The 20,966-nt window shown below is 55.5% G+C and overlaps 1 protein-coding gene across 1 annotated transcript in view; it reads right to left on the bottom strand.

Annotated features, from left to right (window-relative positions):
* Positions 1-806: 806 nt before the first annotated feature.
* TGFB1 (transforming growth factor beta 1) overlaps positions 807-20,966 on the bottom strand; it is a 29,997-nt gene continuing 9,837 nt past the window's right edge. The window contains 7 exon segments of the mRNA XM_048499172.1: positions 807-2,161; positions 5,404-5,557; positions 6,694-6,844; positions 6,879-6,892; positions 7,375-7,395; positions 13,175-13,356; positions 14,587-14,762. Coding sequence (XP_048355129.1) covers positions 2,003-2,161; positions 5,404-5,557; positions 6,694-6,844; positions 6,879-6,892; positions 7,375-7,395; positions 13,175-13,356; positions 14,587-14,762 — 857 coding nt within the window. The 3' untranslated portion in view covers positions 807-2,002.

The raw sequence follows: 20,966 nt of genomic DNA on the forward strand, positions 1-20,966 counted from the left end.
TTTTGCTATTTCGCACGGTGAAATCCAGCTGCAAAGTGCACTGAAAGCGGATTGAAAGTGCATTGTTCTGCATGTGCGGAAGGGACCTCTGTTATCAGAAGGAATCTAGTGCGTTCAAGAGCAAAGGACAACCCTTGTCAGAAGCGTACCTAGGGCAAATGGCGCCTGGAGACAAATTTGACCGTCCAGGCTCTGCCCCCCACCATCCTGAAGTCTTCCACTTCTGATGCCCCCAGGTCTCCATTCTCTCCATCGTTCTTTACCCCGCCTATGTCACTCATGGATATGGGTAAGGTCGAGGGTGCCTAACTTCCTACCTAGGATTCCCCTGCTGGTTGGGTTCTTAGCCGGTAGTTTAGCCTCTTCTGGAATCTCTCCTCCGGACATAGCTGGGACTGGAAGTCCTGGCCTCAGAGACCTTCTTTTATAAGCACTGAGGCCAGGGGGCGGGGCTTGGGGACTAGGAAGGGGTGAGACTTCCTGCTCCCCAAGCTCCACCCCCGGTCTCAGTGCTCATAAAAGAAGGTCTCTGAGGCCGAGACTGCAGGTTGCTGGCTGGGAGCCCAGCCGGCAGGGGGGGAAGGAAGAGAGGGGGAGTCCAGAGTGGGGTTGAGGGCGCTTGGAGGCAGCAGGAAGTCGAGGCACGGATGGGGTCGAGGCATGCGAAAACGACGAAACAGCAGGACTTCCTGGTCACGTGACCAGAAGAGTGGCGCCCGGGGACAAGGGGTACCCCTTGTCCCTAGGCAGATACGCCACTGACCGTTGTCCTCAGTTCCAAGAAGAAACAAACAGTACTTACAGGGTTTTGCAATTGGGGGCAGGAAAAAAATTTCTTTAATGTTACACACCAAAATGGCCATGATGTTGTATACCCCTGACCCGGCCTCGACGCAGTTCCTTATCCCTGCATTGACCAGCATTGGATGAATGCAACCCTTCCACCCCCAACCATCTCCTACCCTCTTCTGTTAACATCCTTTTTTCTTCCCAGAGTTTTCTGGAAGGCTAATGGTAGGCAGAGTCTGCAGTCCAGAAGACGAGGCGAAATGGCTAGCAAGCCGAAACCAACGGTGGGACTAATCTTCCGCCTCTTTCACATGGCCGTCCCGGCTGCTGTGCAGGCTGCAAGAGGCCGTGGGTGTCTTCGCACAGTGTGCAGAGTCAGACCGCAGTATCTGCGGTGCAGGTAGTCACTGAGGAGGTGGGGTTAATCAAGCCAAGTGAGGTGGAGTCCCCAGTTCTTATGCGTGTGCAGACAGGGGAACGCCGTGTGCTTTGGGGTCGTATGCTCGGCCCCAGCCAAAGTTTCGTACCATCTAAGAGGGCAGCAGTTTTGACCACCTGAAATCTTAACCTTGTTGCGCAAAACACCCATCCAATACGTTGACACCCGCCCAGACCTCTGTTCCTTTGAGGTTTTTTGGCCATAAAAATCAGATTTTCCTGCCATTTTGCACCAGAGATGCATTAATGGGATTTGGTGTCTCATCACTGCTGATCTCACCATGGGGCCATGTTAAAAATTCCAGCGCCAGCTTATTCTTTGGATTGGTGGCAGAAAAGCAGTTAAGGGGTTTTTCCCTTTCCTTTATTTATTTTTTATTTTTTTGAAAAATAGAAAATAACTATCATTCTTGGGGGAGGGGGAGAAGGAAGATAAACTCTTTAAATAACTCTTTCAAAATCTGAAGCGAAATAATTAAAAAGAAATCAATATGTGCAATGCATCTTCCCCGGTCATAACCCCCCAAAAAATTTAAAAAATCAAAATAATAATAATATTATAATAATAAAATTCCCAGAAGGGCATTTTCTTTGTTTAAAAAAAAAGCTTTTTTTTTCTTTTTTAAGGCATGAGGTTTGGGATTTTTTTAAAAAAAATCAGGAGTTGCAGATGGGCGCCCTGAAATGCCTTCAGTCCTGGCCCCCCCTCTGCCTAGTTTCGGAAAAGATTCCAGCCAGCCCAGAGGGGATTTGCTGGGTCCATGAGTCCTTGTTCTCAGCTGCATCGGCAGGATTTGACAACCATGTTTGAGAGCTGCTCCAGTTTGGCGCCGCGGCCGACATAGTACACGATCCCTAACGGCTCCAGTTGATCCGGGACACAGCAAGGTGAGGCAGAGGCGGATGGATTGTGCTGGGTGTAGAGAGAGAGAACCTAAAGAGGAGTGGGAGGAAGGAAACAGTCTGTTGAAAGGTGAGACGTTTTGGAATTGGTCTCTCCGACATGCAGCCTTTGGGCAGCACCAGAGATGCCTGTATTTACAAAATGAATATCCCGCATTCGTGCCCCCGAAGAGCTGCCCACGCAGCCCACGAATTTAAACTCTACACAATCACATGGCATTTTAAAACCATTTAAAACCAACTGCTCCCCCACTGAAATAAACCCATCATTAAAACAATGAAAGCAGAGTTTTGTCAAAGGCTTTCGCGGCCGGATTCAACTGGTTGTGGTGGGTCTTCCGGGCTGTGTGGCCGTGGTCTGGTGGATCTTGTTCCTCATGTTTCGCCTGCATCTGTGGCTGGCATCTTCAGAGGTGTATCACAGAGAGAAGTCTGTTACATGCTGTTTTTAAACTGGACACAGTGTGTAACAGACTTCTCTCTGTGATAACACCTCTGAAGATGCCAGTCACAGATGCAGGTGAAACGTTAGGAACAAGATCTACCAAACCACGGCCACACAGCCCGGAAAACCCACCACAACCAATGAAAACAGAGCTAAAAGACATGCAACAATTAAATTAAAGCAGGAAGGAATGCCAAACAGAGGCTCATTCCGCACATGCAGAATAATGCACTTTCAAACTGCTTTCAGTGCTCTTTGAAGCTGTGCGGAATGGCAAAATCCACTTGCAAACAGTTGTGAAAGTGGTTTGAAAATGCATTATTTTGCGTATGCGGAAGGGGCCGGAGGGAATGCCAAAACAGACAAGTCTTCACCCGCTGGTGGAAGACATCAACAGGAGACAGATCAATCTCCCTGGGGAGAGAGTTCCAGAATTTGGAGGCTACAACTGAGAAGACCCTGCTTGCCGGTTGCCATGTGCCTAATCTCAGATTGTGGGGGCAGACAGCAAGCATGGTATCGTTAAGAGAGATGGACTCTTAACACAGAGGACCAGGTTCAATTTCCCACTCCTCCACATGAGCGGCAGACTCTTATCTGGTGAACTGGATTTGTTTCCCCACTCCTCCACGTGAAGCCTGCTGGGTGCCTTTGGGCCAGTCACAGTTCTCTCAGAACTCTCTCAGCCCCACTACCTCACAAAGTGTCTGTTGTGGGGAGAGGAAGGGGAAGGCGTTTGTAAGTCCCTTTGAGTCTCCTTACAGGAGAGAAAGGTGGAGTATAAATTCAAACTCTTCCACTTCTTAAGCTGACTGTGGCGTTTTCCCCACGGCCAAAACATCCCAGGGGAAAACCAGGATCAAACATACTGGGATGTTTCCATCTCGGTTCCCCCCTCGACACAGCAGCCCATCGGAGTGTTCAGGCCGGGAGGAAGAACTCCAGATGATTATGCACGGCCCCCGGTTTACTTTCATTTTCCTCGCCGACGATGCCGCGCATGCGCGAACTATCACATTTTCCCGCCATTCTGATTGGCTGCAGCCAGCAAGGCGGGAAAAATAATCCGGCCCGTCTCCCTCGGTGTTTGCATGGGAGCGGTGCAGTTTTTTAAAAAAGAACCACCAATTTAATCATTTTTTTAAAGGCGCACGATAAGGGAAATCTCACGGGGCGGGCCCGAGTTAGGTCCGGAAGCCACGCGGAATTCACTTCCTTATCCCAGGATATTTTGGCCGTGGGGAAATTGCCTGTATTGCTTGGGCAGTGGTCTTCACTGTACAGACCTGCCCAAGTTTGTGCTGGTTGTATTCACAGGTTGGGCATCAACAGGCTGCAGAATGGGATGATACCACTTAGTGAGATGCAGAGTGTGGTGGGATCCAAAAATTTTAGTAACAGGTTCCCTCACCAGCCCCCCCTCAGCAAAGGGGGCAGAGGAGTACCTAGGCAAACCTGAGCCCTGGGCAAAACCTGAGTTGGCAAAACCCCATGGGCAGCCACCCCACCACAACCCCCCAATAATTTTTTGCACCAGGTCATTTCTAAATCATCATCACATTATAGAAAATGCTCCAACTCACAAATCTGAACACAGTAATGGTTCTTTGATAGAGACTGGTGAGATAAAAGGTACAAAAGGCTGAGAATCAATGAATTGCAGTACCTGGAAGGGATTAACCCAGTTCAGGGAGTTACATTATTAGTCGCAATTGCTATATGGAACCTTCACGTTCAAAGGCAGTAGGCCTCTCGGGGAGGCGAGGGCGTGGAGATGGAAAAGCGGACCCCATTAGTGACCCCCTCTCGGCACACACAAATAATTAGCAACCCACTCTCGGGAACTGGTGAGAACCTGCTGGATCCCACCTCTGGATGCCGAGAATAATGCCAGAAGGGCCACTATGTTCGTCCATCACAGCCAAGTTGAATGGAAGCCTGATAGCACCAATGTTTCTCCTTCTGCATAAGCTTTCCTGAGGCAGAGCTCACTTTGCGGGATCTTCCGCTGGAGGGATAATGCAAGCTCTGACTCTTGACAGCTTATGGTCCCTTGCATTCCGTTCATCTTTATGGGGCCACAGGACTCCTTCCAGTGCTTTGCGAGATGCAGATAAATCCTAAAGCCCAATGGCAGGGGCGTAACTGGCTATATACTCTATAGTAGTTACCAAAAATGAAGACAACGGAACGAGGGGCAGGCGAGATGGAGGGGCGTGTGTTTATACCAGAGGTGGGATCCAGCAGGTTCTCACCAGTTCCCGAGAGTGGGTTACTAATTATTTGTGTGGCCGAGAGGGGGTTACTAATTGGGTCTGCTTTTCCGTTAGACATTCCATTAGGTCCAAAAAATCATAAAGTCCTGTTGTTTCCTATGTGGCTGGTTAGCGAAGGTAGAAAACGGGATCATTCTCCCTGTTGGGCTGTTTTAAAAACATGTTTTAGAAATATGGTAAAGTTCCTTGTTTAAGGAAAGTCTCCTTCTTTTGATTTCCAGAAACAAAATTAAGTATTTGAAAGTATTAAGTATTTGACAGGCAGTCAGTTAGAGGAGAAGTCGTTGTTTCTGTTGGCAGTAGACGATAGGACTTGCTATAATGAGTTTAAATTATGGACAGAAAGATACCAGCTGGAAATTAGGAACTTTTTTTAACAGTAAGAGTTTTTTACAGTAACAGAGAAATTATTAATGCCCCGCCCCCAGAATGCCCAATCACGCCCCCATCGTGCCCCGCCCAGCCCCATTGGCGCTACGCCACTGTTTGAATCCCACCGCCATGGGAACCAGTTACTAAAATTTTTGGATTCCACCACTGGTTTATACCCACCTTGCTGTACTGCGTGTCTGAACTCCAGAGGTAGGGGCACGGCCCCATGCAGAAGTTGGCGTAGTAGCCACTGGGCTTGTGGATCCACTTCCAGTTCAAATCCTTGCGGAAGTCGATGTACAGAGGCTGCACACAGCAGTTCTTCTCGGCCAAACTTGGAAAGGAAAACCCCAGAGGAGTGAATCATCCTGTTTTTTTTTCACCTCCTGGCAACCATTCCCCAATTCCTGGGGGAAGTTCTGGGGGAGAGGTAGCCTCCCTGTACTCATAACTTGCCAAGACCATGCTCCAAAGAGACTACCCTCTCTCTAACAGCATAAGAACATAAGAACTAGCCTGCTGGATCAGACCAAAGTCCATCTAGTCCAGCACTCTGCTACTCGCAGTGGCCCACCAGGTGCCTTTGGGAGATCACGTGCAGGATGTGAAAGCAATGGCCTGCTGCTGCTGCTGCTGCTCCTGAGCACCTGGTCTGCTAAGGCATTTGCAATCTGAGATCAAGGAGGATCAAGATTGGTAGCCATAGATCGACTTCTCCTCCATAAATCTGTCCAAGCCCTTTTTAAAGCTATCCAGGTTAGTGGCCATCACCACCTCCTGTGGCAGCATATTCCAAACACCAATCACACGTTGCGTGAAGAAGTGTTTCCTTTTATTAGTCCTAATTCTTCCCCCCAGCATTTTCAATTAATGCCCCCTGGTTCTAGTGTTGTGAGAAAGAGAGAAAAATGTCTCTCTGTCAACATTTTCAACCCCATGCATAATTGTATAGACTTCAATCATATCCCCACTCAGACGTCTCCTCGCCAAACTAAAGAGACCCAGACGCTGCAGCCTCTCCTCATAAGGAAGGTGCTCCAGTCCCTCAATCATCAGTTCTTTACTTGACAGTGACCCAGACCCCCTCTGTCCTGCCTTGGCAGAGGCATATGGGAGGGAAATTGTGCCCCGGGACAAAGCCTCCTCCGGGTGCCCCCCCGCTGTGGGACACGGAGCCCCGCCCCTACACTTAGTATAGCCCCGCCCCCACCATTGTGACATGGGTGGGGCCGAGGGAGGCCCAAGTCAGCCCAGGCATGCCTCCCGGTCTGACTTGTGCCTCCTTCGGCCCCACCCACATTGCAATGATGTGGGCGGGGCTGAGGGAGGCCCAAGTCAGACGAGGGGAAGGCATCTGGTTACGTGGGAGGGGCCGACTTTGCACCTCCCACACGACCAGATTAGTTGCGCCTGGGGATGTGGGTTCCCCCGTGTCCCCAGGCACATACGCCCCTGTGCCTTGGTACTTACTCGCTGCAGTACTGGATGCCAGTCGTGGCTCGCTTACGCCGGTGGCTTTGCAGTTGACCAGCCCGCTCGGGGGGCATGGCCATCACCAGCAGGTAGGGGACCTTCTGCGTGAGGCTCAGGCTCAGTTGGTCTCCCCGCTTGGCTTTTGTGCCTGTAAAGCAACAAGCATTGGGGGGGATTAGAACCTGAAACCCTCACCCTATCGCCAGTCGATGTTTGCTGTTGGTGGGATGCATTGCAGCGTTGGTGAAGGGATTCCAGTGTGGTTAAAAGCAGGCTCATTCTAATCTGGGTTTGATTCCCCACTCCTCCACCTGGGCTCTTAGCAGATGAACTGGATTTATCGCCCCGCTCTTACACATGAAGCCTGCTGGGTGACCTTGGGCTAGTCACAGTTCTCCCTGAACTCTCTCAGCCCCACCTGCCTCACAAGTGGTCTGTTGTGGGGAGAGGAAGGAAAAGGAGTTTGTAATCCACTTTGAGATTCCTTACAGGACAGAAAGTGGAGGGGGTATAAATCCAAACTTTCCTTCTTCTTCCCCTTCCAATATTGTGATACAGATTTAGATGCATTTGCTGTGCCCTGAAGCTAATGAAACTAATGGGTCTAATAATGCATTTAGCTGTGTTCTGCGGGGGGGGGGGGGGGGGGGCCATCTACATTGCAGATTTATGTATCACTTTAACAGAGGTGGTTTTCCCCTCCCAAAGGACTCTGGGGTTTGTAGTTTGGCGAGGACGAAAGACTTCCTCAAGTGATCAATAACCCCCTTCTTCACAGAGCCAAAGGCGACTTTGTCAAGCACAACCCAGTAGGTGATCTGACTGTTTGTAGTCACTTGCTGAGCAGTAAGAATCATTTCACCCCTTGATCAGAAACCACTGGGGGAGTGCTTAAGAACATAAGAACAAGCCAGATGGATCAGACCAGAGTCCATCTAGTCCTGCTCTCTGCTACTCGCAGTGGCCCACCAGGTGCCTTTGGGAGCTCACGTGCAGGATGTGAAAGCAATGGCCTTCTGCGGCTGTTTCTCCCGAGCACCTGGTCTGTTAAGGCATTTGCAATCTCAGATCAAAGAGGATCAAGATTGGTAGCCAGAGATCGACTTCTCCTCCATAAATCTGTCCAAGCCCTTTTTAAAGCTATCCAGGTTAGTGGCCATCACCACCTCCTGTGGCAGCATATTCCAAACACCAATCACACGTTGCGTGAAGAAGTGTTTCCTTTTATTAGTCCTAATTCTTCCCCCCAGCATTTTCAATGGATGCCCCCTGGTTCTAGTATTGTGAGAAAGAGAGAAAAATTTCTCTCTGTCAACATTTTCTACCCCATGCATAATCCCCCCTCACCCCCCCCCCCCCCCACCCCCCCCCCCCCCCACCCCCCCCCCCCCCCACCCCCCCCCCCCCCCACCCCCCCCCCCCCCCACCCCCCCCCCCCCCCACCCCCCCCCCCCCCCACCCCCCCCCCCCCCCACCCCCCCCCCCCCCCACCCCCCCCCCCCCCCACCCCCCCCCCCCCCCACCCCCCCCCCCCCCCACCCCCCCCCCCCCCCACCCCCCCCCCCCCCCACCCCCCCCCCCCCCCACCCCCCCCCCCCCCCACCCCCCCCCCCCCCCACCCCCCCCCCCCCCCACCCCCCCCCCCCCCCACCCCCCCCCCCCCCCACCCCCCCCCCCCCCCACCCCCCCCCCCCCCCACCCCCCCCCCCCCCCACCCCCCCCCCCCCCCACCCCCCCCCCCCCCCACCCCCCCCCCCCCCCACCCCCCCCCCCCCCCACCCCCCCCCCCCCCCACCCCCCCCCCCCCCCACCCCCCCCCCCCCCCACCCCCCCCCCCCCCCACCCCCCCCCCCCCCCACCCCCCCCCCCCCCCACCCCCCCCCCCCCCCACCCCCCCCCCCCCCCACCCCCCCCCCCCCCCACCCCCCCCCCCCCCCACCCCCCCCCCCCCCCACCCCCCCCCCCCCCCACCCCCCCCCCCCCCCACCCCCCCCCCCCCCCACCCCCCCCCCCCCCCACCCCCCCCCCCCCCCACCCCCCCCCCCCCCCACCCCCCCCCCCCCCCACCCCCCCCCCCCCCCACCCCCCCCCCCCCCCACCCCCCCCCCCCCCCACCCCCCCCCCCCCCCACCCCCCCCCCCCCCCACCCCCCCCCCCCCCCACCCCCCCCCCCCCCCACCCCCCCCCCCCCCCACCCCCCCCCCCCCCCACCCCCCCCCCCCCCCACCCCCCCCCCCCCCCACCCCCCCCCCCCCCCACCCCCCCCCCCCCCCACCCCCCCCCCCCCCCACCCCCCCCCCCCCCCACCCCCCCCCCCCCCCACCCCCCCCCCCCCCCACCCCCCCCCCCCCCCACCCCCCCCCCCCCCCACCCCCCCCCCCCCCCACCCCCCCCCCCCCCCACCCCCCCCCCCCCCCACCCCCCCCCCCCCCCACCCCCCCCCCCCCCCACCCCCCCCCCCCCCCACCCCCCCCCCCCCCCACCCCCCCCCCCCCCCACCCCCCCCCCCCCCCACCCCCCCCCCCCCCCACCCCCCCCCCCCCCCACCCCCCCCCCCCCCCACCCCCCCCCCCCCCCACCCCCCCCCCCCCCCACCCCCCCCCCCCCCCACCCCCCCCCCCCCCCACCCCCCCCCCCCCCCACCCCCCCCCCCCCCCACCCCCCCCCCCCCCCACCCCCCCCCCCCCCCACCCCCCCCCCCCCCCACCCCCCCCCCCCCCCACCCCCCCCCCCCCCCACCCCCCCCCCCCCCCACCCCCCCCCCCCCCCACCCCCCCCCCCCCCCACCCCCCCCCCCCCCCACCCCCCCCCCCCCCCACCCCCCCCCCCCCCCACCCCCCCCCCCCCCCACCCCCCCCCCCCCCCACCCCCCCCCCCCCCCACCCCCCCCCCCCCCCACCCCCCCCCCCCCCCACCCCCCCCCCCCCCCACCCCCCCCCCCCCCCACCCCCCCCCCCCCCCACCCCCCCCCCCCCCCACCCCCCCCCCCCCCCACCCCCCCCCCCCCCCACCCCCCCCCCCCCCCACCCCCCCCCCCCCCCACCCCCCCCCCCCCCCACCCCCCCCCCCCCCCACCCCCCCCCCCCCCCACCCCCCCCCCCCCCCACCCCCCCCCCCCCCCACCCCCCCCCCCCCCCACCCCCCCCCCCCCCCACCCCCCCCCCCCCCCACCCCCCCCCCCCCCCACCCCCCCCCCCCCCCACCCCCCCCCCCCCCCACCCCCCCCCCCCCCCACCCCCCCCCCCCCCCACCCCCCCCCCCCCCCACCCCCCCCCCCCCCCACCCCCCCCCCCCCCCACCCCCCCCCCCCCCCACCCCCCCCCCCCCCCACCCCCCCCCCCCCCCACCCCCCCCCCCCCCCACCCCCCCCCCCCCCCACCCCCCCCCCCCCCCACCCCCCCCCCCCCCCACCCCCCCCCCCCCCCACCCCCCCCCCCCCCCACCCCCCCCCCCCCCCACCCCCCCCCCCCCCCACCCCCCCCCCCCCCCACCCCCCCCCCCCCCCACCCCCCCCCCCCCCCACCCCCCCCCCCCCCCACCCCCCCCCCCCCCCACCCCCCCCCCCCCCCACCCCCCCCCCCCCCCACCCCCCCCCCCCCCCACCCCCCCCCCCCCCCACCCCCCCCCCCCCCCACCCCCCCCCCCCCCCACCCCCCCCCCCCCCCACCCCCCCCCCCCCCCACCCCCCCCCCCCCCCACCCCCCCCCCCCCCCACCCCCCCCCCCCCCCACCCCCCCCCCCCCCCACCCCCCCCCCCCCCCACCCCCCCCCCCCCCCACCCCCCCCCCCCCCCACCCCCCCCCCCCCCCACCCCCCCCCCCCCCCACCCCCCCCCCCCCCCACCCCCCCCCCCCCCCACCCCCCCCCCCCCCCACCCCCCCCCCCCCCCACCCCCCCCCCCCCCCACCCCCCCCCCCCCCCACCCCCCCCCCCCCCCACCCCCCCCCCCCCCCACCCCCCCCCCCCCCCACCCCCCCCCCCCCCCACCCCCCCCCCCCCCCACCCCCCCCCCCCCCCACCCCCCCCCCCCCCCACCCCCCCCCCCCCCCACCCCCCCCCCCCCCCACCCCCCCCCCCCCCCACCCCCCCCCCCCCCCACCCCCCCCCCCCCCCACCCCCCCCCCCCCCCACCCCCCCCCCCCCCCACCCCCCCCCCCCCCCACCCCCCCCCCCCCCCACCCCCCCCCCCCCCCACCCCCCCCCCCCCCCACCCCCCCCCCCCCCCACCCCCCCCCCCCCCCACCCCCCCCCCCCCCCACCCCCCCCCCCCCCCACCCCCCCCCCCCCCCACCCCCCCCCCCCCCCACCCCCCCCCCCCCCCACCCCCCCCCCCCCCAATGGACTGCAGTTCCCATCATCCCCTGCCAGCATGCTGGCAGGGGATGATGGGAACTGTAGTCCATAACATCTGGAGGGCCGTGAGTTTGACACCTGTGCCTTAAGGGAAAAGGACCACTGTTTGGCCCCATCCGTCAGCGTGTCAGTCATATAAACCACAAAGGAGGGCGGAAACTGTAGTCAACACAGGGGGTAGGTTGCGAGTGTGAATTCTCTTCATAGGAAAGTCTTCCTTTGCCCTGAAGCTCTAGTTGCTCAACTTTTTCCTTCCCTGACTGTTCTATTAATTGTCACAACCTGCCCTACCCTTTGGCATTAAAGTGCCAGGCTGTCTCTAGATCCTTCTTGTGCCTTGGAAATTGCACGCTCATTCATTTGATCCTTGCCTTTTTCTCTTTTACCTCCATCGCCCCCATCCCAATCCCAGTAAACTCTGCAAAAAAGAAAGGCGTGGCATGCGCCCGACGTATCCGAACGGGACTCCGTTTGATTCACCTCTTCCACAACCCAAAGTGGCAGCGCGCCCAGGGCGCGGCCTGCCGACTCAGCAGATCGCGGCGTTGTGTTTTCCGCCTTTATCCGTCACCTCGGGGAAAAGCAAAACCAGGGAGGGGTTGCCCTACATTTCTGGGCCCGAAGCGATAAGGGTTGCGGCATTTCTTTGGAGGAAACCTGCCACACGTGGCACTATTGGGAGTGATGCATGGAGCTGAATGAGGTGGCAAAATGGAAGACGGTCACTTCCATCAGCAGCAAGGAAGATCTCTTTTTTTCCAGAATCATATATACACACTCACACACACTCTCTCACACACAAAAACTCCCCACAATCAGAAAGCTAGATCTGCAGGGAGAAAAATTCTAATTCTGCCTGCTCCCGGCTGGGTTTGGCAGGCTGTCTCAGCACCAAGATGAAACGTGACACGGCCTTAGCCAGAGTTAGAATGAGGTCAGCCTTGTTTATTCTGCCAGACGATTGCTCATTATGGTCTCAGGAAAGGATTCTCCTGTTGCTTACTTCCTGGTCCTTTTTACTAAAGAGGTCAGGGGCTGGGGTTGAGATGTTCAAGTCCTCTTATCATGGAGCTGGATTCACCGTGGCACGGGCTTTCATGAGTCACGTCCCACTTCCTCAAACACGTGGCGTTGCCCTTAGGTGGCAGAAAACTATCACAGGCGCCCCCCTACCGCCATCCTCCCCCCTCAGTTTTCTGCCTGTGCTCTTGCAAACATGTTTCTGACCAACGAAAATGCATTTCACACATCTGATGAAGTGGGGCACCTATCTATCCATTTTTGAATCCTGCCTTTCCACCAGGAAGCTCAGAGTGGCGTGCCTGTTCCACCTCATGCCAGTAATGCCTGCGCCACGACCCTGTGAAGTAGGTGCAGCTAAGGGAGGGCAAGAAAGAGAGAATGGTTGCCCCATGTCTTGCGGGTTTTGAGTCCAACAAGCTAACCGCTATAGCTCTCCAGCTGTGGTTCATGAATGCTCCTTCTGGGACTAGGCTGTCCAGTATTTAATCAGTTTATTTCCATTTATTGTTGAGAAAATTGTTGGAAGCCACCTGAAGTTCAGTGTGTTGGGAAAGGACAGGGTAGAAATTGAATAAACAAACAAACAAACAAATAGGCCTGCTCTGGAATTACTCCAGCAAGCCCATTCTGTATGGAGAATTTAGGTTTCACAAGTCTCAGAAGTACCGTAATCTCTGTTCCTAGAAGACTTGTGCTAGGGGGTATCCCTCACGCAGTGTAGCATAGTGGCTAGGAGCAGTGTGTACTATAGAGCCAGTGCGGTGTAGCAATCTGGAGAACCGGGGCTGATTCCCCACTCATCTGCATGAGCAGTGGACTCTTATTTGGTAAACTGGATTCCCTCCCGCTCCTACACATGAAGCCCGCTGGGTGACCTGGGGCTAGTCCCAGTTCTCTCAGAACTCTCTCAGCCCCATCTAACCCACAAAACGTCTGTTTGTGGGGGGAGAGGAAGGCAAGGAGTTTGTAAGCCACCTTGGCTTACAAGGCCATATGCCTGGAAAAAGTTTGTAAGCCACCTTGAGTCTCCTTACAGGAGAGAAAGATGGAATATAAATTCAAACTCTTCTCCTTCGCCCCCCCCCCTCTCTCTCTCACACACACACACACACACACTCACACACACATTTCATGCTTCTTGAACTCACTGGTACTCCCGAGCCACATCCGCAGGACAGAGGTAACGTCGAAAGAAAGCCATTCCTTCTCAGCCGTCACCCTGACTGTGCGCCCATCCAGGTATTCCCAGAAGGAGTCGCTGCCGTTGCTAGACAGGTAGTGTTCCTAAAAAGAGAAGGAAAGAAATTAGGGCAAGGGGCTGGCCCGTGTTCCCAACCTAACATATATGCCTGGAACGGTTCTTCTCTTGTGATTCCAGAGAGAATCTACTGCATTATTTCGTCCCTGAAAAACTCTGCATTTAATGTTAAGTTCTCAGAGCTGAAAGCTTGCAGAATTCCAGGTCCACAGCCGACCTTCGGTTGCTTACATCACCTGCCCCGTTCCTCATGGTACTATGACCTTTTGTTTCCCAAGTTCTGCAAAAACGTTTTAAGTCCAGCCCTATAACGCACGCAAACATTCTTGGAAAGGATGACGATTTGCATAGATTATCTGGGCGCAGCAGAGACTGAGGACCTACTGGGATTTTTAAAAAAAATCTCAATTGGGAATCTTTTGGGTCAAAAAAACCAGGAAACTAATTTTTAACCTCCTCGCCCCTTTCCTTAGGGTAGAATGAAAGCTGGGCGAACTGTCTCTGGGAGCCAAATTTGAGCCAATATCATTTGATAAAAGCCCTACATCACAGGTGTCAAACTTACAGCCCTCCAGATGTTGTGGACTACAGTTCCCATCATCCCCTGCCCGCATCATGCTGGGAACTGTAGTCCATAACATCTGGAGGGTCAGAAGCTCAACACCTATGCCCTACAAGGTGTTGAGCTCGTGACCCTCCAGATGTTATGGACTACAGTTCCCACCATCCCCTGCCAGCATCATGCTGGGAACTGTAGTCCATAACATCTGGAGGGTCAGAAGCTCAACACCTATGCCCTACAAGGTGTTGAGCTCGTGACCCTCCAGATGTTATGGACTACAGTTCCCATCATCCCCTGCCAGCATCATGCTGGGAACTGTAGTCCATAACATCTGGAGGGTCAGAAGCTCAACACCTATGCCCTACAAGGTGTTGAGCTCGTGACCCTCCAGATGTTATGGACTACAGTTCCCATCATCCCCTGCCGGCATGATGCGGGCAGGGGATGTGGGAACCGTACATCATGCAAGAAATGAGCTCTGGATTTTTTTCAAAAAAGATGGTATCTCAGAGCATACACAGAGTACTTTCCCCCCTCTTACCAATTAATTATTGCCACCAGGACTGGCTCACCTAATATGACATTTCAAAGCTTTCAGATCAGAGAGGGACACCCCCAAGAGTGCTTGAGTCCCAGAAGGGATTTAGGAATTAAGCCCCACACTATCCACTTTCCCTGCCCTCCCCCTTCGCACCTCATATAGCTCAACCCGCTGCTGCGGGATCACTTGTCCTGATCCGGAAGCACGCAGCATCCTCAGCTCGGCGCGGTGCAGCAGGTCGGGATCCTGAAGCGTCTCCCGGATCTTTCTCAGGTCAAATCCGAAGTAGATGCTGTGGCTGTTCCTCTTGTACCGCGTCCCGTAGCTGTCTGCGTGCAGAGAGAAAGGGAGTCACACAGTGGTGAGATTCAAATAATTTAACAACCGGTTCCGGTGCTGGGATTCAAATAATTTAACAACCGGTTTGTTTAACAAGCTCCATTTTAACAACCGGTTCTGCCGAAGCGGTGCGAACCGGCTGAATCCCACCACTGGAGTCACAGTATGTAATACAATACAACAACCTTTATTAGGCATATTAAAAGAGGCTCCAGAGCATTACAGACATTTCTGAAGTACAAATCAAAAATGCATTCAAAACACAGACATAGAGACTGTATCTAGCATTGGACATTACTTAGAAAATTCTGTCACTTGTAAAAGAAATTTTGCTACTTTTTCCAAGAGCCTCTGTGTTATTTAACAAAAGCTTCACAACAGAGTTGTCAAGAGTCTCTTTCAGATTTGTCTAAGACCCACCCAGGAGAGAAATTCCTAATACCCACATATCTCGGACAGTCAAGTATAATGTGAGCAAGAGTCTCCACTTGGTTTTTACAGCGTGGACAGACCCGATCCTGGAGAGGGATAGATAGGTAGCGACCCTTTGTAATGGCCGATGGAAAAGTATTGCATCTGGCCCTTGCAATAATCCATCTCTGTTGGGGTTCAGCTAATAGTTCAAGATATTTGACTACGCGCCCCTGTTCTGGTACTATTTCGACAGAAAGGGGTGAGCATGATTTATTTGCTTGGCCCAACAAGATGTGGTATGAGTCACAGTACGTTTGGGGGCTTTCTCTCGGCCAGGTGTCTTATTTCTTCCTTGCAGTGCTCTAAATGGTTGGGCAGACTCAGAAATACTTCTGCTCCTCTGCAGAGTTATTTAAGATTAGAAATATCCAGGCATAGCAGAAAACAACACAAGCCAGTTATAGGAAGACATTTTTTTTTCAGCAATTGATTGGGCTTGGAACTACCTCATGTGTTAGGATGGAAACGTTGGTGTTGCTTCGAGGTTATCAAAACAATAAATTAGAATCTGGTTGGAAGGAAGCCATCCTTAAACATCCTTCTATGTAAAACACACCTTGCATGTTATTTTTAAAAAAACAAATAAATCAGGGAGAGTCTTCTGTTCTTGACCTCAGTGCTAGTTTTCTACTTGTGGGAAGTTTTATTTTTTAATGAACAGATATTTTTTTTAAAAATGTGGCACCTCCTCCCCAGAACCTGTAGCTTGAAGTGGTATAGTCCTTCCCAAGGAGCTCTACCACTTTGTTCCCATCCCCTTCTGCTGCGTGGAGTCGGCTTTTGTTGGCTCAGCTGCCGCTCCAGTGTGTTTTTAGCATCCTCCCCGTGGGCCTTTCACCTCCTCCGCATCCATTTCACTGATGCATCTCAGATCCAGCCCAGCTGGCTGCATTTCTTGAGGCAGGGCTAGGCAAAAGCTCAGAGTGGCAGGGAGAACGCAGCTTGCTCTCTTGCCTTTGTGCAGAAATCGGCTGGCAAAGCTTTTCATGGGCCGATTACTCGCAAGGTCACTGCCACACGCCAGGAGCAAATGTCCATCATGGCAAGATTTCTTGTATGGATGTAATTCCCTGAGCCTCACGTTCACTGTTCATTCCCCCTGAGGCAAGAAAAGAACTTGGAGCGTGGCTTTAATGTCCTTTGAAGCAGCAGTGGCGTAGTGGTTAAGAGTAGGTGCATTCTAATCTGGAGGAACCGGGTTAGATTCCCTGCTTTGCCTCCTGAGCTGTGGAGGCTTATCTGGGGAATTCAGATTAGCCTGTGCACTCCAACACACACCTTGGGCTAGTCACAGTTCTTCTGAGCTCTCTCAGCCCCACCTACCTCACAGGGTGTTTGTGTGAGGGGGGAAGGGCAAGGAGTTTATAAGCCCCTTTGAGTTTCCTTGCAGGAGAGAAAGGGGGGATATAAATCCAACTCTTCTTCTTCTTTGAAGCCAGAGCAGGGCAGATTTGCCTGTGAGCTCAGCTTTGCCCCACACATCTTTCCTCTGCCCACGGCCAGCCAACCTAACTCCACCCTTCCCACTCCCTCACGCTGTCCTGCCACACCTTCCCCCTTGTCTCCCTCCTTGGTGCCGACACCTTTTTTTGATGACATTAAACCCCACGGCTTCTCTGGCACATCAGCGGAGGGAAGATCGGGAATCTGGGGATTGGGAAAAGGTGGCTCGCATTGTCCCTTTGCTGTTGGCACCATTACTTCCCGCTCCCTCCCCACTATAGAAGAGAATCCGTGACCTGTGTTGAACAACAGATAACACATAACCTTTAATGGCATAGTTCGGGCTGAACAGTGATCCCTTAACAGGTACTTTCCCCCACCCTGGACATTCCACAGGTGTATATACTCCACTTGCTTTACTACCATCAGATCCTCTGAAGATGCCAGCCACAGATGCAGGCGAAACGTCAGGAGAAAATGCTACTGGAACACGACCATGCGGCCCGGAAACCCCACAACACCCCAGTGATCCCTGGCTCATACATTTGTATATCAATATATCAATATCGATTTATCGTAATCTTTCCATTGGCGAGTCATGTTTACATTGATATATATCAATGTAAACATGACTCGCCAATGGAAAAATTACGTTTCTTTTTGTGAAGGGGCGGAGCTTTCTGGTGCTTCCCCCCCCCCCCATTAGTGACATGTCAAAATGGCGGATCTCCCTCACCCTCTTAAGCCCACCAGCCTGCCCTGCGGCAAAGAGGGTGAGAAACCACCAGGGAAAAGGGCCAGTGGGTAACGATTTCAATTCTGTTAAATTCATTAGTCAATAGACCCGTGTGCAAAAAAACAAACTATGTACAACTAAATCCCAAACTAAGACAGTCTTATTGTCTAAAATAGTTATTGTAGTTGGCAGTGGCGTAGCACCAACGTGGCCAGGGGGCGCGATGCCCCAGGCATGCACTGCAACGGGAGCATGGCCGGGGCATTCCATATGCGTTCCCGGCATCTCCGAGTGGCGGGGCAAGGGAGTGGGTGGCTAGCTGCACCAGCAGCAGCGCATGGGGCTGCAGCATGCCCCGAGAGCAGTTTCCCCTTGCTCTGCCCCTGGCAATCGGTAATAATAACCAATATCCCCCCCCCCCCCGACTGCGCAGCAAATTCTGTTTGGGACCGCGGCGAGCTCGCCATGCATGATCGGCCCTGGATTCTTCATCTGTGTATCAATATAATCAAGATTCTTAGGTAGTATGTTGAAACGCTGCTCTCCCTTGCGCTAGGTGTACCATTCGGAAACCCTCATACTGCATGGCCAAGCATGGCTTCCATTTTCGGTCTTAGAACCCAAATTGCGGTGCATTTTAGCCCTGACCCTTTGCCAGGTGCAATATTCTCCCCTTCCAGCTTCGCCCACTCAGGGCAGAATACAGGAAAGTGCCTCTTTAATGAAAGATTTTTGTCCCTGCAGTTCAGCTTACGAAGAATCAATCCAACATTTCGTGATATTACACTGCCCGTTACACAGTTTAGCCAGGAATAAATATCTAAACCCGTGGTTAAAACCCCCCATTGATAATATTAATCTATCAATTGTGGTAACGATGTTGGATTGTGGTTCTGCAAGTGTATTGGAAGCGCTGGCTAACTTTTTGTGCTCTGTCATCAGCAAACGGTTATAACTGTACTGGAGATTGTATCATTACACTGAGGTCGCCATTTTTCTGGTATATTGCTGCTGTTTTAATTATGCCATTAAAGGTTTATATATATATGTTGAAACAGTCCATAGCTTGATATTGTCGTGTATTCTCGTGTATTCATCCAAGTTGAATAAACCTCTTGGGTTTTAGACGTTGGACACTGGCTACACCACAACCTTGTTGAATTGTCTCTTTTATTATCTTATTCACTGCCTTTATATATAGTGCATCAATATTTTCTTATATGTTACATTATTAGTGTTGATATATAAATGTGATTATCACCTCTTTATTATACAATATTAGCACAATACAATATACGCCTTGCAGATATATATAGAAGAAGAGTTTGGATTTATATCCCCCCTTTCTCTCCTGTAAGGAGACTCAAACGGGCTTACAATCTCCTTGCCCTTCCCCCCTCACAACAAACACCCTGTGAGGTGGGTGGGGCTGAGAGAGCGCCAAGAAGCTGTGACTAGCCCAAGGTCACCCAGCTGGCGTGTGTGGGAGTGCACAGGCTAATCTGAATTCCCCAGATAAGCCTCCACAACTCAAGTGGCAGAGCGGGGAATCAAACCCGGTTCCTCCAGATCAGAGTGCACCTGCTCTTAGCCACTACGCCACTGCTGGTCCCTATACAGCATGTTTTCTTGATTCCGTAAAGAAAAGGTTCACCACCTGCCTAATTTGCAAGCTGCTGTCAAAGGCAGAGGGGACAGGAGCCAGGGAAAAATCTTGGCAGCCCTCTCCTCTGCTCTCCCGCTATGCCCACCTCTGCCCTGGCTGTCCTGGGTGAAGGCTACAGCTGCCGGGTAACATTCCGGAAGTCTGTCTTAAGTCAATTAATAGTGGCTGGTCATCCCAGAGGCAGGAGTTTCAGATCTGCCAAGAAGGCTTGGATCCTTCCCAGATTTCTGTGAGCAGATCTCAGCGGGTCGGCAGAAGGAGCTGAACTGTGAAGCCGGAATTGATAACAGAACCCAGCTGCACCCGAGAGCGCTGGAAGCCTGATCAGAGAGACATCTTGGATCCATCTTCCTACTATTTCCCTGGGGGGACGCAATTCACAAAAATCCTGAATTAGTTCTTATACCCATTTTCCAGATGGAGAAGAAACTGAGGGAGCAGCGTGGGCTTCCAGTTTCACCTCAAAAGTGACGCTCAAAGTCAGTGGGACAAGACCACAGCCTCCAGAAAGCAGGGCCGGCATGCAAAGGGTTTTTTTCTGTTTCTCTAACCTAGCGCATCAACCCTGCAAGTTAGGCCAGATAGAAGCCAAGGCCTAAGTCAGTGATGGTGAACCTTTTTGAGACCGAGTGCCCAAACTGCAGCCCAAAACCCACTTATTTATCACAAAGTGCCAACACGGCAATTTAACCTGAATACCGAGGTTTTAGTTTAGAAAAACAGTTGGCTCTAAGGCGTGCATTACTTGGGAGTAAGTTTGGTGGTAGTTGGTGGCTTTGCTTTGAAGCAATCGTGCAACGCTTCGAATGGGTGAATCACAACCCTAGGAGGGTTTAGAAGCAAGCCCCATTGCCAGTATAAACTCGGAGCTTACTCCCAGGTAAAGGACTGTGCTTTAGTTCTTCCCATGAAAATCAGTGGGGTTTAACAGCACTTAACAGGGTTACCTACATGTCATGCCCAATGGCCCAGGCCAGCATAGATGTGGGGGGGGGATTTTTGCCCCCCCCCATATGACGAACTCTGTGCACGCGTGCCCACAGAGAGGGCTCTGAGTGCCACCTCTGGCACCCGTGCCATAGGTTCGCCATCACTGGCCTAAGTTGAACCCCACGGCAGTGGTACGAAGATACATAGCAGCTCAGGGCTTCAAAATTCCTGTAGATTTCAGAGTGGAAATCTGCAGTCCGCTTTCCAAAGCAGTCATTTTTTCCAGGGGAACTCCAGAGATCAGATGCACGGGGGTGGGGGGGAGGCATTCTGCAGGCCCCACCTAGAGGTCCGCAGCCCTACGCTGAGCCCACAGCAGAGTTTAGCTTGTATTTGAGACAGCTGATTTTGAACTCAGATACATTCTTGACCAAACCTGAGCATCCAACCACTATCCTTCACCCTCTTTTCAAGAGCTGCCTGAAGTAAATCCCCTCACTGACCACCCTCTTTTTACCCATATGACGCAGTCCCGCCGTCTATTTATACTACAGGAAGAGTCTATTTTTGAGCAACTTGCAACTTCAAAGGGTCTCGGGGAGCGCGGGGGGGGGGGGCAGTTTTTCATCCCATCTTGCCTCAGATCAACGCCCCTGCTTGTTCTTCCCTGCAGTGTTCATGGAACGGTTTCGGGTGTTTTTCTGGGGTGGGTGGGTTTGCTATCCTGCTAAATGCAGGAAGCCCGGCCGGGGTGCAGCCATTTTTAGACACATGGAGTTCAGACAGAGAGCCAAAGGAAGGGGGGGGCGCACATGTGACAAGCGGCAACCTTTCGAAAGTGGCTCAGGAATGCTTTCTCAAGCGCTAACCCACAGCGGCGACCCTCCGCACTCTTTATCACCACCTCCATATGTACCCACTAAGGGCCGCTTTCCCTATCAGGGC

This window comes from Sphaerodactylus townsendi, linkage group LG06 (assembly GCF_021028975.2).
Source record: "Sphaerodactylus townsendi isolate TG3544 linkage group LG06, MPM_Stown_v2.3, whole genome shotgun sequence".
In the NCBI taxonomy this organism is placed as follows: domain Eukaryota; kingdom Metazoa; phylum Chordata; class Lepidosauria; order Squamata; family Sphaerodactylidae; genus Sphaerodactylus; species Sphaerodactylus townsendi.